Source organism: Lampetra planeri, chromosome 1 (assembly GCF_965212315.1).
Source record: "Lampetra planeri chromosome 1, kcLamPlan1.2.h2, whole genome shotgun sequence".
NCBI classification, from domain to species: domain Eukaryota; kingdom Metazoa; phylum Chordata; class Hyperoartia; order Petromyzontiformes; family Petromyzontidae; genus Lampetra; species Lampetra planeri.
This window is the reverse complement of record NC_136107.1, coordinates 39,017,919-39,035,370: the sequence shown is the minus strand read 5'-3', so window position 1 is coordinate 39,035,370 and position 17,452 is coordinate 39,017,919. Positions and strand designations below refer to the sequence as shown.

The window sequence follows — 17,452 nt, the reverse complement described above, 5'->3', positions numbered from 1 at the left end:
TAAAAACGTTTTTGGAAAAGATTAAGGCCTCTTAAATAAAATGTATAGCAATAAATTATGTTTTGTAGACTCAAGTTTTTGTCCAATAATTCAAGTCTCATTGTAGTTCAAGCATACTACAAAGGTTGGCATTGAAGATAGTACACTTGAAATTACTCTTCAAGGTAATGTTCCATTTTACTCCCTGAAAATACATTCAGTGTCAAAATTCTATCATAAATCACTCAAATGCAAAACTTTCTGGAATGTAGCACGCACCTATGTGTGCAGGGAGTGTACCGGCAGTGCTTAGCAGGACACAATAAGCAAACACACATTAAAGTGTCATTTATATTAAGCTTGAAAGGGTGGAGATAAGCTGTGACATGCGGGCACAGCACAGGAAAGCTGATAAACAAACAGCTACGGGCCACTCCCCCCTGCCGCCACGGGATGCATATGTTTAGATCGATCTCCCGCATTTGCTCTTTTTGCAAATAAAATCGGTATAAATTCAAGTTGCTCGTGATAGCGAATTCTCGAAGAAAGTACGCTCGTTTAGGGAGAGACGCCTTTAGAATGTCCTCTTCCTGTTCGGCTAAGTCTCACTGATTCTCGGGGCTTTTCGCTAAGGCACAGCATCGGATTGTATTGTCAGTTGTTTGACGGCAAATTTTACCATGATTTACACTTACTCTACCCGGGTAAATGTGGTGCTTGACATGATACTTGCTGGTTTTATGGCAGCCAAGTGTTTTGTGCTGTATAAAAAATTTTTGCGATGACAACGACATTTAGTTCATACATAATGCTTTAAAACTAGATAAATATTGGTTTTAGTATTAATATAGCAACTCATGAGTGTGTGCGATTTATTGTAGGTACTCTTAAGGGGTGTGTGCGCAATGTCATTAAAAAAAATGTTTCCCGACAACTGTTCTCATTTTTGCTTGTCGAGAATATCCACGCACTTGTGGTGGCACCGTTCAGCCTCGCCGTTTAAATGTATTTACATGTTTTTTTTGTTTGTTTATGTTGAAAGGATATTGTAGATCCAGAAAAGGGATTTATCGAAGACGACAAAGTCACCTTCGAGGTAGCTGTTCAAGCGGACGCCCCCCACGGAGTGGCGTAAGTAATGGAGTTTTGATTGAGGAGCGAAGCTGTCTTTGCTTGTTCAGCAGGGAGGAGGTCGCTGCTGGGTGCCAAGTGGCGGTGCCGTTGACTTTGACCCGACCAAACCGCAAGTCCTGCAGCAGCAGCGGGACTTGCTGCTGCAGGACTTGCTGGGGCGCCATGGTGGCGAGATGTTAAATTCCTTGCCTCGTATACAGAAGGTTGTGGGTTTCGATCCCGACCCTGACGCCTGTATATTTCGTGTTTGCGTGTGTGTCTCCGTGTCAGAGGTCGCAAACGGGTTTTGATTCCTTACCCGTACCCGGCCGCACCAGGGTCGCAATACCCGGCTACCCGGCCGGGTATCGGGTAGAGTATGGGTACGGGTACCCGATTGCGACCTCTGGGATGAAGCCACGTTGCAGGCGCAGGTGGGTTGATTCTAGGAACTTGAATTGTGACAAGAGACAGGACGTTGGGAAATGAGTGACAAACGGTGACTCACCAGTGACTCACGGCCTACCTGTACCCGGCCGCACCAGGGTCGCAAACGGGTACCCGTACCCGGCTGGGTACGGGTAGCCAGGTATCGGGTACCCGTACCCGTCTGGGTACGGGTAGCCAGGTATCGGGTACCCGTACCCGTCTGGGTACGGGTAGCCAGGTATCGGGTACCCGTACCCGTCTGGGTACGGGTAGCCAGGTATCGGGTACCCGTACCCGGCTGGGTACGGGTAGCCGGGTATCGGGGGGTAGGGTACAGGTGTCGGGTACCCGATTGCGACCTCTGCTCCGCGGTCCTCCAGTTTTCCCCTCCACATTTAGAATCAATGTGCGTTTCGAGTATTTGCCTGCTATACATTTCCACACGATAAGCCCACTTCATTGGGTTATCATTTGTAGCCAGGTCACTAATGAAAAAGAGCTATATAACTCGGTGAACCTTACCTGGTAAAATAAAAATAGTTAAATTTAGCACCTTGCTGCGGCGTACTTCGCTGTGCTGTAAACGGAGCTTTGTGTGTGTACAGACGTCGGGGTGTCGTCCCGGTGCTCCCCCCTCCCCCCACAGCTACACGTGTATATGGTTCATTGTGTTCCATTGTTTTCGTCACCAGCCAACGTGCGTCTTCGGATGCCGTTGTTATTCCTGCGTTCGATTTGAAAGCGGCACTCGTACATATTAATATTTTTAAAGCTTCGCTGTGTTCAGCAAAGGAAAAATCACGTGTTTATTTTGTCTCAGGCATGCATGTACTTATAGGTACAAAATATACAATTGAACAGAGATGTGCATGAAAAAATTTAACAACCATTTAATGGTCATTATCACTCTACCAATCTGGCCACTCTGTGTGGCTCCGTATGAAAAGGCAGTTAACATGTGATTATAACTCCCAATTTGGCTCGGTGTTTAGAATTGCACCCATGACCTTGTGTTGCCATTTGCACTTAACTTCACAAGGCGGTTTTTACAGCCAATATGATTCATAATAGATTTTTTGATTCGGCCATATAGGAATAATCTGAACAAATCTGTCGTTAAGAATTTCCACCCGGCACAGCAAAGCAACTTTACACGTGCACAATAATAATATAATTTGCTGTGCAAATGAATATTGTTCCAACTCACTGCTTAATTGAAGAGCAATGTTCACTAAATTTAACAATTCAATTTGACATTTTTTTTAATTAAGCCACATCAGAACAAGATTCAGGAAGGCAGAATCACCATGGCACTTGACCCAGCGACTTAAGTATCATGACCTCACCGATGAAAGATGCACTTTCTTTAGATGCTACGTGGAAACATATTTGGAATTATTTACACTTGTGTGGATTGACACTTGCATAAAATGTATTATTTTAGCAGAACGATGTAGTTTATTTTATTAGTAATATTGTCTTTTTCATCCATAATAACTCCCTTATTTCAGTTGTCAGTGGAAAATAGCCAGAGTCATTGAATTGTGCTGGTTGCCATGAGGACTCAACAGTGCCTTCACATGTGTTTTATAGGAGGTGACATTTTAGTGTTAATTTTCAGGCAATGGTAACTAATGCAATTTTAAAACACTTTACTTTTGGCCACAAAAAAACTTTAATACCAATGGGAAAGATCCTTTATTCAGTCAGACAGGCAGATAGCAGTACAGTGATTTTAGGGTTTCCTGACATCTCCTGTGCTAAAATAACTATGGGAACCTTAATGTTGGAACTTGTTTGGACAGTTGTGTTGAAGGCAGATGTCCGCATTAGTCTAGGAACACAAGGCAGTCCTGGCGAGAGGGTGCCACATTGGCGAGATGTTAACTACATCGCCTGGTATACAAGAGGTCGTGGGTTCAATCCCGACCCTGAAGCCTGTATATTTGGAGTTTACATGTTCTGTCCGTGGTCACATGGATTTTTCTCCTGATGATTTGGTTCTTCCCTCTACTTTTAGAATGAACGGGCGTTTAGAGTATTTGGACTGCTATGAAGTTTCCACGTAATAAGCCACTTCATTGAGCTATCATTTGTGGCCAGGTCGCTTCTGAAAAAAGAGCTTTCTATAGCTCAGTGGGCCTTACCTGGTAAAATAAACAATAGTTTTGGTAAAAGTCACTCCCCAAACAGGAGTTAATAATTACTCCAGTTTTGGAGGTGGCAGTTAAAACAAACTCTTTGCACACTTTGGTTATTGGATTAACTCCACATGCATGGTAGTTCAAGGGGAACTGACACGGGCAAAGAGGTCAAGGGAGTCAATAAAATGACCGTACCATGTTTGCCATAACACTTGTTCTGCAGATGGAAAGAATGACGGGGCCTGTAATGGACATTATAATTAGCCATAAGACGAATCGAGCTACAGCTGTGGCAACCGTGCAGCTATCACAAACCATGCAGGGGGGGGGGGGGAGGACGTGTGGACAGGGAGTGTACGGATATGTGCAATGCAAAGTGCAGAGACGCTGAACGAGAGAGGGGGACGAGACGACGCAGTTTCTGATGACCTAGCGGAGCTTGGGCACAGCACGGTTTGGACAGCATCCAGTTGTAGCTATGGACCGATTGATTATAACCTGCTCGTGGTATTGGTACCATTCGATTTGCGTCATTTGCCACCTGCGGTTGCGAGCGTACAGAGTAGCAGCATGACCCATCTGACTCAGTGCCGCGGGGCACAGACGCCATCCTTCTTGACAGCTGGGTAAATTGCCTCGTGTTGCGTTTGCAGGTGGGACTCCAAGAAGTACACTGGCTACGTTGGGCTGAAGAACCAAGGCGCTACGTGTTATATGAACAGCCTGTTACAAACTCTTTACTTCACAAACCAGCTGCGCAAGGTACTGTAGCCACAAACACGCGCGTTGTTTTGCCTGCGAAGTGATGCGTATGCAGTGGCTGTTCGATGCACTGCAGTAACTAAAGCGATCTGCAAAGCACTCGGAAATACACTGGTTATTTAAAAAAAAAAACTCTGTCAAGTTTGTGTCAGAAATGGGGATTTACCTATAAATGTGTTTTTTTGTTGTACATTAGTTCTAGAAGCTGAATTTTTTTTATTGAGTCCGCAAGTGTGAATGTCACAATTGATGCTTTGTTCAGACTTTCATTGAGTCTCTTTTGAAGGAGCTGAAATTTGCATGTGTAATTCACTCCAATGCTTCATTCTTAATTATAAGTGCTCAATTAATACCGGCATGATTGAAAAGATGGTGAGGTTGGAACATGTGAATATGTCGTGAAAACTGCGTGGGATTTTTGGCTCCAAAACTGGGATAGCCCGTGAGTGGGTATAGACCAATATAGATTCAAATGTTAAAGCTAATTTAAGTGATGGAGCCACTTGCAAAAATAATCATCTGCATGCACACACCGTGGTTAACTTAATACTGACAATCTAATGTAACCAAATCTTATGATCTATGGCTCAGCTGTCCACGGTTGAATTGTTTTGCTCAGTGCCAAAATGGGCAGCACATGCCAATGGTGGTCTCGCGTTAAAATCTGGAGCAGATTTCACTTTGGAGCAAAACTGATGTCTGATTAACGTCAGACGTGACCCTATCTGAAATTGAATGTCAGCAAAAACCACCTAAGACTAGAAACATTGACTGCCTGTGGGGATAGCTTTAACTGAGTGATGCGTTATTTTTGTAATGACAAAACAGTTTTTGCATACTATATTTTGCCCTATAAATTAATTCCATGACAGGAACTGTGGTGCTTCAATTCAGGTGGATTTTTAACACCAGTAGTAAATGCACAGTTTTAGATACGTGCACATCTAGACTTTATAACAATTGTCAGTTAAAATGTTATGGGGGGTGTCAAGAGGGCTGCATTGGGGGATCGAGAGCCTCTTGTAATGAGATGCGAAGTTTGTATTTAGTTGGAGCAATGCGGAAAGGTAGATGCGGGAGGAGATTGAGAGATACGTGCAGTGAGGACTTTTCAAATTTGAGATTCAGAGACACTGGGAGATGTATATGTATAGGATGTTTTCCTATAACGCGGTAGTTGCGTTCCTGAAGAACACTGCGTTATGTAAAAATGTTGTGGCTTTGCTCTCCAACACACCGGTGTGCTGTACTACTAATGAATTGGCATGTTCGGTTTACGTAACAAACCTTACTAATTGGCTGTGTCGGGTGGTGGAGGGTTTAACGACATATATTTACGCGATCTCGCCCAAAAAAACCTGTATTATGGATATTGGATAATGACGTTATAATATAGGGTAATGCACAGTCCACGATAACATGTGACATGCCTATGCAGCCTATGCAGGCTGAACAAAGATCGAGGCGCGTGGGTAGCATGTAAAATAATCCAGCTGCATCCTGGCTTGCGTATGCTCTGCCGAGGCAGCCATACAAACACTTATTGCGTCTCGCGTGACATCGCATTGTATCCAATTCACATCCACGTTATAAAAAATGTGTGCCCTAATACATTCATCGCGTTATATCCAGTTTGCGTTTTAAAAACACGCGTTATAGGAGAATAGACTGTGTATGCAAATACCATGAGACTGAGATAAACAAACATGGTGAATAAGACATGGACACAGCCCTGAAGTCGGGTAACTGTGGGTGACACTGGCAGAGACAGACCTGTGGCCTTGGGGACGTGGAACTAACATAAGAGACGCAGGCAAAGCGATATGGGTATGTTCAACACGTAGGCTTTTGTGACCAATATCCATAATACAGGTTTTTTTGGGCGAGATCGCGTAAATATATGTCGTTAAACCCTCCACCACCCGACAGCCAATTAGTAAGGTTTGTTACGTAAACCGAACATGCCAATTCATTACTAGTACAGCACACCGGTGTGTTGGAGAGCAAAGCCACAACATTTACAATCCGAGTACGACGTTTTGCCAGTAATTGCAACCAGCTTCATCAGGCGACAGCCAGATGAAGCTAGTTGAAGAGACCGATATGCAGACATGGTGAGGCATTGACAGACACGGACATTGACTGCTTGTTAGATTCAGTGTAATTGCTTTAATTAAAAGTTGAATGGATAATCAATTAGCTGCATAAAAGGTTCTTGCAAAAATACACTTGTTTCAGAGGATACAATGACATTCCTTTCTAATGCATGCATTAAAGAACATGGTGAAAGAGTTTTGAGAAGAAACAATTATTTAATTCTGCCCAATTATGACGGTCATATTCAGGGACGTACTCTGAAGCCCGTTCATAAGTCATAGTGACTACCAAAGTGAGCTGTTAAGAAAATGTGTTTTTTGAAAATCAATTACTCAACGTTTGTGGATAAATGTATGGACATTTTGGTTATTAAATTGCGATTATAATGAAAACCTGGTGTGTTTGACAGAAACATGAAAGTTAATACAAGAGAGTGATTATATATTCATATAAACAAGCATTTAAAATGCTCACCTATACGCATTAAGATGAATTAACGCGGAAAGATGCACACCGAGAAAAACGTGGAAAGGTAGCAGGCAGGGTTAAACGGGGAGGAGTGGTGCACAGACCACACGGTGACCCCCACCCACAATGCCATTGGTCCCCGAGAAGACCCGCTGACGTATGCTGTTGTACAAGTTGAGAAATGTTGTTAACTTGGCATTAAAAACTCTTGTGACTGTAAGACATTAATTGCCTAATAATGCTTTAAACGAATCTCAGTTAGAATTAATAGGTACATATTGTAGTAATTTTATTTAATAGATTTTGCATTAAATGAACATTGAGCAACATTTAAAGTTGGAAGTTTAAAACGAATACAATGAAAGTATGGAAGTGAAATAAATAGTAATTATAATTTTCAAAACATTCCTTAAATATCACTACGCTATCACTTCTAGGTTTTTGGTTGAAAACAAGCGTGAGAAAAAAAGTGTGAACTTGTCGGGTCTTATTTTCTTTATAATCGTGTGCTATGCAATTTTAATCCCAGAAACGGGTGTTTTTTACTGAATTGGCTCTAGGTGAGAGGCATAGTGGTTGGGGCGCATGACTTTAATCATAAAATTCCAATCCCAACTGGTGGTTATTTCCGTTGTTCATCCCTGCAGAGTTGAATAATTGAGCACCACGTTTTTGAGTAATCGACGCTGGTTTCCTGGTAGGTGGACCAGGATTCGGCACCCAAAACAACAAGAGTCATTTTTTTTAAATTAGGTAACAAACTATTTCAAGAGCCGCAATGCGTGTGAATACGAGAGACGATGGTCCTTAATAAATAACGTCACGAAGCAGTTCCCTAAATAGCCGCAGGTTGCCGATCCCTGCCCATAGTAAATTGGACTTGCATGGTGAACTGGATCTCTCATGGTCTGTGTCTGCAACCAAAATAACAAAAAGAGACATTTATTTCGAATTTCAAGAGCCCACACTGCAGTCCTTAAGGAACCGCATGCGGCTCCGTAGCTGCAGGTTGCTGACCCCAGAGATAGACTCACTCCAGGCAAATGGCTGCGTACTTTGTTTCGACTGCCTCAAGCCTGTGAGTGGACGATGAGCCTCGTCTCACTTTTGGGCGAGCGGGAATGCCCCCCTTGTCTTTTAAACTGATGTTGAAAAATGTTGTCTCATTAAAGATTTATTATTGTTCTTCTTGGTTCTTTCGGTAAAGTCACGTAGAAGGTAAATAATAAAATAATACAAATTAAACAATAAAATAATTCTCACCACATTTCGGCCACAACACAAGCAGCCGTCCTCAGGTGAAGAACAGGTCTGTCGGAAAGACATTTTATTATGTTTTATTTTTATTATTTTATTATTTCCCTTCTACGTGACTTTACCAAAAGAACCAAGAAGATGAATCCCTGCAGTCACGAAAGCTTTATATCCAAATGTAATTATTGTTATTTCTGTCACTAATGGCTTTGAGTTTATTTGGTGTGTTACACCGGTGGTCCTGTTTAGCCAGTTGCCAAGATATTTTACAAGGGAGACCTGTGGTGCTTGAGCACGCTTTTAACAAAAGACAAAAACATGATTATTATTTCAGAGAATGAGCGCAGGCTCCTTGAGGAATATTGCTCGATTAACAAAGTATTTGATGGTCGTAAATTAAACATGCTAATCAAAAAACTGAAAATCTAATGCAAGAGGCACCAGAAAAATTAGGTATAGGTGCAAATAGGCTCTTTTTTATTTAGATCCTCCATGTAGCCTTAATAGACTGCAGGGGCAAGTACTGTTAGCGAGCACCTATGAAGGCCAGCACTGCACACAGGCTGCTTGGCCAGCACCACACCCGGCCACCTTTGTCTCCCTAGTGGCGATGTTTATACACCTTACCAGGTACTCATTTGAGGTTGAGTCGACCTAGGGTAGGCCCAGGACCAGTTTGGAAAATTGTCAAGCGTAAGAGGCGCCAGAAAAAAAATTAGGTACAGGTGCAGGAATGCTCTGTTTTGTTGTAATATAAAAAATGAAAAGGGAGATGAAGCATTGCCATTATTGCTGCCTTGTCTTGCCATATATAGAGATAATACATTCAGCTGTGGTGATTACTGCAAGTTGAAACAAGTGCGCTAAGGATGGACAGCTTTTCTCCAAATACCTTTAACCGGTGGTTACTGTTTCTGCAGGCGGTCTATCAAATGCCGACCGAGGGTGACGATTCCTCCAAGAGTGTCCCGCTGGCGCTACAGAGGGTCTTCTACGAGCTGCAGCACAGCGACAAGCCCGTGGGAACAAAGAAGTTAACCAAATCTTTTGGGCAAGTGGCACCGCGCGCACTTGTGCTGAATGCGCCGTGCGACCCACCCTTTCAACCACTTGCGTTGTGTGCGGGGGAGGGGGGAGTTCCTTACCTGGAAGATGGTGTTTCTCGTTAGCTTTGCAACGGCATGTAGGGTGTGTGCGGTTCACTCTCCTTGGTGCTCGCCCACTCGTGATGGTGGTAACAAAAAAAAGTGGTCCCGTGGACCTCGCCTAACTTTCTCCCTAAGGTGTTATCCCCTTTCCATATGGACATAGAGATGGTCTTCCATGTATTTTTGCCAGCATCCTTGTCTGTTGGCAAAGGAGGAAAGAGACTGCACTGGTTGCATCCAGTCCGGGCATTGCAGTTGTATTTGAAGGGCTTGGCGTGCGTAAGAATAGCTGTTCGTGTTGTACGGCCAGCAAGGCGAGAGTGTCCCTGGATGAGATATGTAGAGCAGCGGTGTGAAGCGCACCGCATGCGCTTGCACGGCATTACCGCCCTGTAAGAGTGTAGAATGGGACTAGGTTACTCAGAATAGCTGCTAGCAGCAGGAACTGTCGGGGAGTCTAGGATGGCATCAGACTCTGTAGGGGAGTCGAGGGTGGCAGCAGGCTACCCACGATAGCTGGTGGCCGCAGGCAGCCTCAGGAAGTAGGGTTTTGGCAGCAAAAGGCAGCAGGAATTAGCTAATGACAACAAACATTGGCAGTGTGGCACAATGGTAACACTTGTGCCTCGCAGCAAGAAGGGCCAGGGTTCGAATCCGGACTCGGCGTGCCTCTGTATGAAATTTTTTATGTTCTCCCTCCATTCTGCATAGGCTTCCTCTGGGTTCTCCAGTGTTCTCCGGTAGCTAAAATCAATTTGCAATGCTAAATATTATTGGGCGAACATCCCAATGCAAAAAAAATACATGCAAATTTACCCAATTGGAATGACGCATGGCAATATCACACCCTGCGCAAAGACTTGGCAGCGTACTCCTGAAAGAGTCTTGCTACTCGGTGAGGCTTTGCTGGGTGGGTAAAAAAAAACCCATCATAATAATAATAAACATTGGCCAGTATGAAGATGCACCAGTAGTGTGAGGAGTGGCAGCAGGCTGTGGACTGTAGTAGGGTCAGAAAAGTAAATGATTCATGCGAGGCGGCGTTAGGAAGCCTCGTCAAGCAGCCAGGTCCTGAGGGTGCAAGACCGCGAGCGGCAACAGCAGCAGGAGCAGCTGAGCAGTGGGGCTGCCATGGCAACCAGGATCATGGCAGGTGTGGGAGGCAGAGAGACGACATGGAGATGAAGGAAAATGGCTTGCAGAATAACAGACACTTGGGACGAAAACAAACCCATAAATGAGCAATAACAGAGAAGAAAAACATGATTGTTCCACCAGTGTTCTTCACTCATTTTCAGAGAGGGGGTCACTTTCCGTGATACGACATCATCAGTGCGAAGGCAGCCACACATTTGAAACCATTGGGTTTGACAGCATGATTGGGGGTGTTTTCACATTTGTATTGACGGAGGCCACACGAAAGGCCACCAGGAGCCGCCAATGGGTCGCTGGCCTTGCAATGCAGGACACGGCTCTACACGAATAGGAATACAACCGAATTATAAAAGGGGCAATCCAAGATCGTCCTGCCAAGTGTTTTTGTTTTGCAGGAGGTGGCAATGCTGATATGTGTAATCCTAATTGAGTAATTTGCAGGTAATTTTTCAGCATTGGGATGTTTTGGCCAATACCAGTTAAGTTATGGGGGGGGGGGTATGCAATGGGAGGAAACCAGAGATCATGGAGGAAACTCGTGCCAAACAGGGGGAGAACAGACATATTTCCACACAGAAAGGCGCCCAAGTCAGGAATCGAACTCGGGTCCCTTCTTGCTGTGACACACAAGTTTTACCACTGCGCCACCCCGCCTCCCAAGTGCCACCCAAGTAAAATAGTTACCTTTAATGCTCTTTGTTGTTACACAGTTGGGAGACTTTGGACAGCTTCATGCAGCACGATGTACAAGAACTCAGCCGAGTGGTAAGTTCATGCGCCCTTCCTGGACATGCACATGACCGGTCGCCACATTTACAATGTGAATCTGTACACGTTTAAATATGACCATGGGTATCGTTCCCGTCTTGATATCTACATCATTGCAAAAATCTAATGAATATGTACATGTGTTGAACTTCTTCCACACTACGTAGCCAACCGCGCTAATCAACACGATGTGAATATTACCCCATATATATCCGGATGCTGCATGTGCAAAAGGCAATCGGAACAGCTTTTCATGATTTTCAATTGGTTATTTGGTGTGCGTAGCACCCTTGTAGCGTGAGGAGCAACGTTTCTGACAGGCTGACAGCAGCAGGCTCTTAACGAGCTTCCTGTCGTGCATTATGCCTCATCGCCACGGCCACTCGGAGCCAGCCCCTTCCACTGTTTTCCCTCTCCTGGTCCTCATTCCTCACCGCCTCTTTCACCCCTTACCCTCTGTGGCCCAGGGGTCAGCCGCAGCCGGTGTTGGCAATGTACCAATGCGGTTTTCATTGACTGAAAACAAATAATTTGTCTTGTTAACTTAAAATATAGCTTTTTGCTTAGCCAATGCTATGGTCCATATTTGTTTTTTTTATCAAGGCCACGTAGTTTTGCAAAAAATTGTCACTCACCCCCCCTCCACCGCCAGACAGAATTGTCAAGTTTATAAATATGTAGTTAAGACGTATTGATCAAATTCTGACCAATAAAGCATGCTGGTCATGACTAAACATTTCAGTGCGTGGTGGTGGTGTTATTGATCAGAAATTTATTTAAAAAATTGGCACTTATAAATAATTTCTTTGGAAACATATCGGTCTTGTCAGGTGGTGGAGTTGATAATGACAAGAATATTGGCATTGGGTATTGTCTTGTCCCCCTATAATGGAACCTAGGCCAAAAGGCGACTCGCTTCCCCTTGGTCTATCCCTGCTGTTGGTCCTATGCTCTGTACATGTGTAGTGTCAGTGAGTTGGAGACGAGGTTTGTAGAGGCACCTCCTTTATTGAACACACAATCTCGCCTGCACACTCTACAGTCGCTAGCCTATATACAACACTCGCCATCTAACACCGACGGCGCTGATGGAGACGGCCAACAACTATCTAGCAGCGCAATATCGAGCTAAGACGGCAGCGACAATGGCGACGACACGACAGCAACGACAAGACGACCCAATCACAGAACCGGCAGCCTCGAGCACCCGCTCTCGGCCCCTTTTGTGCTACTTCTCGAACTCACTAGCAAGTTCCAGGGGCTTTCAGATAGGGCCCTCCATGACCCTTGCCCCAGTTCCTCCGCCCTGCCGACACACCCGTGTATATGCTCACCGGCGTGTGTACTGTTTGTCCATCGCAGTGGCCGCTGCTGGTCACTAGCCGGCGCTATTACACTACACATGCCTCAAGCATCTCGTCGCTGCGTTTTTGAAAGCTTACTTAGCGTGATTGTGCATTTGCGGTGCTCCTACAAATTTTCCAGCCCATATACAACCACGTATAGTGCTGTAATGCTGACATTTGAAGAATTTTCCATTCGAATGACAAGACAAACGCTATAATTAAATCGTTTTTCATACAAGGAAAAAAAATACATTTAGGAATTCCATTACGTACCAGTTACCACAATTATGCGCTTATCTGCTTATATTAACATGATTGTACTAATCTTCATTGGGAAATAAAAATCTGATTAGTTGGTTCGGTGGTTAAAATTTGGAGTGGTTAAAGTATCCCATCGCTATTTTTTTTATTTTCCTTGAACCATAGTGACAGGAAAAATGCATGCGAAGCTTAATCTAAGGAATGCTTTCTGATCACGAAGTGAAATTTGAAGTACTGCTGTTTAAGTGAATATGCAGTGGTATTTGAAATGTGGATGACACGGTCATGGGATTAATTTGTCTCAAGGGACAATTTGTTGAGAATGTCTCTTCATGGGTCATCGTGTCACTGTGGTGTTAGGTGGCTAGAAACATGCGTTTAGAGGCTTTTTTGGATGCTCCTATAAATGTCCACATGATAAGGCCACTTGGTTCAGCTATCATCTGTTGCCAGGTCACTTCTAAAAAAGAGTTAAATAGCTCAGTGGGCCTTAACTGGTAAAATAATGTTTTTTAATAGTTTATATCGGCTGTAATTTGACATTTAGTAACATAGTAAAAGCAACCCTTGACAACACAAGATTTTTTAAATCCTCTGCACATGATTAATAGCGGCCCACCAAGCAGAAAGTTAAATAGCAGATGAATGTGCCTGGAATGTTTTTTGCATTTATTTAATTATTCAAACATGTACCCGATGTCCCTTGGTGGAATGCCACCTTGTTTGCAAGGGTGTCAAGGGCGTCAAGCGACACGGTACATAGGCTGGACCTGTAATGATTCTTGGATGAAAATCGATTCGCTCTACGAGCCCGAAACAATTCATACATTCGAATTGCGATAGTTATACAATACAAATGCTGTTAAAATGTTTCTTTTCAATAAAATAGTTGGATGGAATGCCAAAGAACATTGGAGATGACACATAGAGCATTCCGAACCAGCAGACCGCACAGGGCAGACGTGGCCAATATTTCAGACCATGCCGATTAAATGTTTCGCAGCAGTCCATATGACAAAACAATCTAAGACGGTACAAATAAGTCAGGCTACATATATGGGAAGCAGAGGAGATGGTACAAGCCAGACGCATTACAGAAGCAAATAAACGACGTTTATAATGATACAGAACAAGGCAGTAACAGGTGAGGCAGTACTAGCAACAAAGACGGCTATAAAAATGATATGGAAAAAGTATGGATATAACAGACAAATAAGGTGGAGACATTACAAATGAGATTGGAAGTACAAACGAAAATGCTGACAAGTCGGGCATTACACATGTGACGGTACAGGCAAGACGCCATATATTCTATAATCAAAACAGTATAAATGAGACAATACAGCCAAGCAATAAAACTATTATTTTAACAATTCCAAATAATGCATCTTCAGCTAATCGGCACAAAGTAGTTGGTCAATTGTACTTGGCTGCAATAGAACTTTGTGAAACTCGGCATTGGTTTTGACTTCTCCCATTGTCATCAGCAAATTCTGCTGTCTTCTGGTCTGCTGTTATTGGCAACCACCATCCACAAACGCTGCCACGTTGCCGTTCAGTGCAGTAACAACTAAATTGTCCAAAATAATTCTGCGCTATGTTTGTGCATTTGAGAAATGTAAAAATAAGTTGTTTTTTTAATCTTTCATTGTCATTAGAGAACCCAGAAAACAATGTGGATTTCACACGAGAAGTGTAACAAGCTTTACGTAATGCACCCTCGAGATTGAGGATTGAACAAAAGCATACAGGCATGCCGTCCTACCATGCGAGGTCGGGTTAGTGTCCGTGAGCAGTCTATTTATGGGGAAGAGGAAGAAAATGGAAGAAATGGAGGGAGTAAAAACATGTTTAAAGTCAATCTTGCACAAATGTTGCGACGCATTTTAGAGTGCAGGCACACCAGCGCACACTTCACCACCTTGCTGCATTGTTGACGTGTTCTCTCCGTCGCACAGCTGCTTGACAACGTAGAGAATAAGATGAAAGGGACGTGCGTGGAAGGTACCATTCCGAAGCTTTTTGGAGGAAAGATGGTGGTAAGTGTTTTTTACTTGTGTAAAAAAAAACTTTCAATGTAAAAAACACACATTCACTCTATAAACAAATGATTAGGTCATCTGAATGCTTTAGAATCAAACACATTTCGTCTTGCTGCTGCATTGGTGATGGTGCACAAAGACAATTAACAAACATCTTGGCACACTTATCAACAACACTACCTTCAAAGAATATTATATTAATTGGCGACATTTTGGGCAAATCACCTTGACGTGCTGCGATGAAGGACCGTTGCTTGGAACGTCACCGCTATCTTCCAGATGTATTTTTGTCTTCTTTTTAAGGCGTCGTTATTGTTGACGAATGTGTCCACTTAGGTGCCTGCGGAGTTATTCAGGATGTGAAATGCTCTTCCTTTTTCAGTCCTACATTCAGTGCAAGCATGTGGACTACCGCTCAGAAAGGATTGAAGATTACTATGACATCCAGCTGAGTATAAAGGGCAAGAAAAACAGTGAGTGTTGGCAATTTGCAGCATTGCTTCTTCATACCCACATATGTTCCCTGTAGACTGGACATGTTATTTGTCAGCATGCACACCACATAAGTGGCCTGTATACCTTGGTTGTCCAGCAATATCTGGAACTTTAAAAGTAAACATCCAACCCTCCACCAAAGTTGTGAATAAAGCCCCCCCTCCTCTCCCTATTATGATACCATTTCTAAGAGTCATCCATTGTGAAGTCGGTGCATAATGGAAATCCCATATTTGAATATTAAACCAAATCTACAAAAAAGAAACTTGCTTACGGAAGAGCTTAACGGGTTGCAACCGGCACTCGGCGAGTTTGTGCGACATGTGTAACATAAATGATTTGTTTTTTTCACTTGAGTCTCAAAAGAGCTTAAAGAAAGTGGCAAAATAATGACAAATGTGAAAAGAACTTGAGGAAAGCAATTTAAACATTTTTGGAAAAATGTTTTATTGTACAAAATAGAGAGTTTTGGGTATGATAGATATGTAATAACTGTCATTCAAACAGAATATTCTGTATTTGTACTGGATAAATTTGGAAATGAAACTTGCATTATCATTTTAAGTGCATGCTTAGAAATACCATATTGTGGCGCTTTGCGTTTTTACAAGAGGTGTGTTTACAGCATACAAAGTGTTCTTATTGTATAATAGTAATGATTTCGGGAGGTTGTTTTGACCATACTTTACCACACTGGTGACGTATGGACTGGTTAGGATCGGTGCAGATGGCACTCGCCGCCGATGTTGGTGTTGCTCCGTAAACTCGAACCCCAGAGGCCCAGTTTTGGCTCCATACATAACTTGGCTATCTTACCACAGCCCAGCTAATACAAGTCCTGGCTTAACTCGTGTTCGCACAAGGCGTTTTCGCTATGACGCGGCTCTTCTGTCGGGGAACGTTAAAACGTGCCCGTTTTAACGGACTTTCTGAGCGGTTAACGACAAACTACTTTGTTGAGCTGAGCGGTGTGGGAATTCTGGGTATGCGCGTGAGCTGAGCGGTGTGGGAATTCTGGGTATGCGCGCAGAATGACGCAGTACACGACATACCCTCATCTCACTTTGTCCCGCCATCTCACTGTCTGCACCAGACCTTCCCCCGCACTTCCGATTATCACGGGTGGCTATGTACGGTGCAAAATAAGTTTATCATACACACGTACATATTGCAGACCCCACCTTTTACGCTATTTCTTATTCGGAAATAGTTTTCGCTTAACTAGGTACTTTTCAGAAACACATCTACCACGTTAAATGAGGAATTACTGCATTATGATTCATAATAGATTTTTGGATTATGAGTTTATCCTGAAGATGCTTGATTCGGTTGCAAGCGGAACTTCTACCTTAATTGCTACATTTCGTGGTGAGAATTGTGCTTGAACTCACTGACGAGATGAAACAATAATAATTGACATGTTAAACGCTTGCATGCAGGATATTTTACTTTGCTTGGCTGTGTTGGGTGGTGGTAGGGTATTAACTTATTCTGGAGAGATGTGCACCAGAGATGTGTCTGTAGGCTCTCCAACTTTGAGTCAAACACTGTGGGGTCACTCCAGTACATTTAAAACGAACGTCAATGCAGTGAAGTCACCGGGGAGGGTCTTAACGCAAATATTGACCGGGTTGGTACGTCGCCTAACTGAAAATCTCTTGCGAGCCTTGATTTTGTGATGCAAGGCAAGAGGCGTCGTCGTGAGTGTTGGTGACCACGTATTCGCTCCTCTCCCCCCCCTCCCCCCCAGTTTACGAGTCGTTTAACGACTATGTGGCTGTGGAGCAGCTGGACGGAGACAACAAATACGACGCTGGGGAGCACGGCCTACAGGTGCCGCCCCCCTCCCCCCCTCTGCCACAAGGTGTTCCCCTCCTTGGGATTATTTTAGAGTATTTGGCCACTGTTATAAATATTCACATGATGATTAAGGCCAGGTCGCTTTTGAAAAATAAGGCATTAGCTCAGTGGGCCTTTCCTGGTAAGATAAA

The 17,452-nt window shown here is 43.6% G+C and overlaps 1 protein-coding gene across 6 annotated transcripts in view; it reads left to right on the top strand.

The window, feature by feature from the left end:
* USP7 (ubiquitin specific peptidase 7) overlaps positions 1 to 17,452 on the top strand; it is an 86,327-nt gene that overhangs the window by 20,960 nt on the left and 47,915 nt on the right. For all 6 annotated transcript variants that reach the window (XM_078600610.1, XM_078600600.1, XM_078600591.1 and 3 more), the window contains exons 5-11: positions 1,022 to 1,110; positions 4,319 to 4,427; positions 9,167 to 9,297; positions 11,260 to 11,314; positions 14,883 to 14,963; positions 15,349 to 15,439; positions 17,212 to 17,294. In XM_078600610.1, coding sequence (XP_078456736.1) covers positions 1,022 to 1,110; positions 4,319 to 4,427; positions 9,167 to 9,297; positions 11,260 to 11,314; positions 14,883 to 14,963; positions 15,349 to 15,439; positions 17,212 to 17,294 — 639 coding nt within the window. The remainder of the gene's footprint in view (positions 1 to 1,021; positions 1,111 to 4,318; positions 4,428 to 9,166; positions 9,298 to 11,259; positions 11,315 to 14,882; positions 14,964 to 15,348; positions 15,440 to 17,211; positions 17,295 to 17,452) is intronic.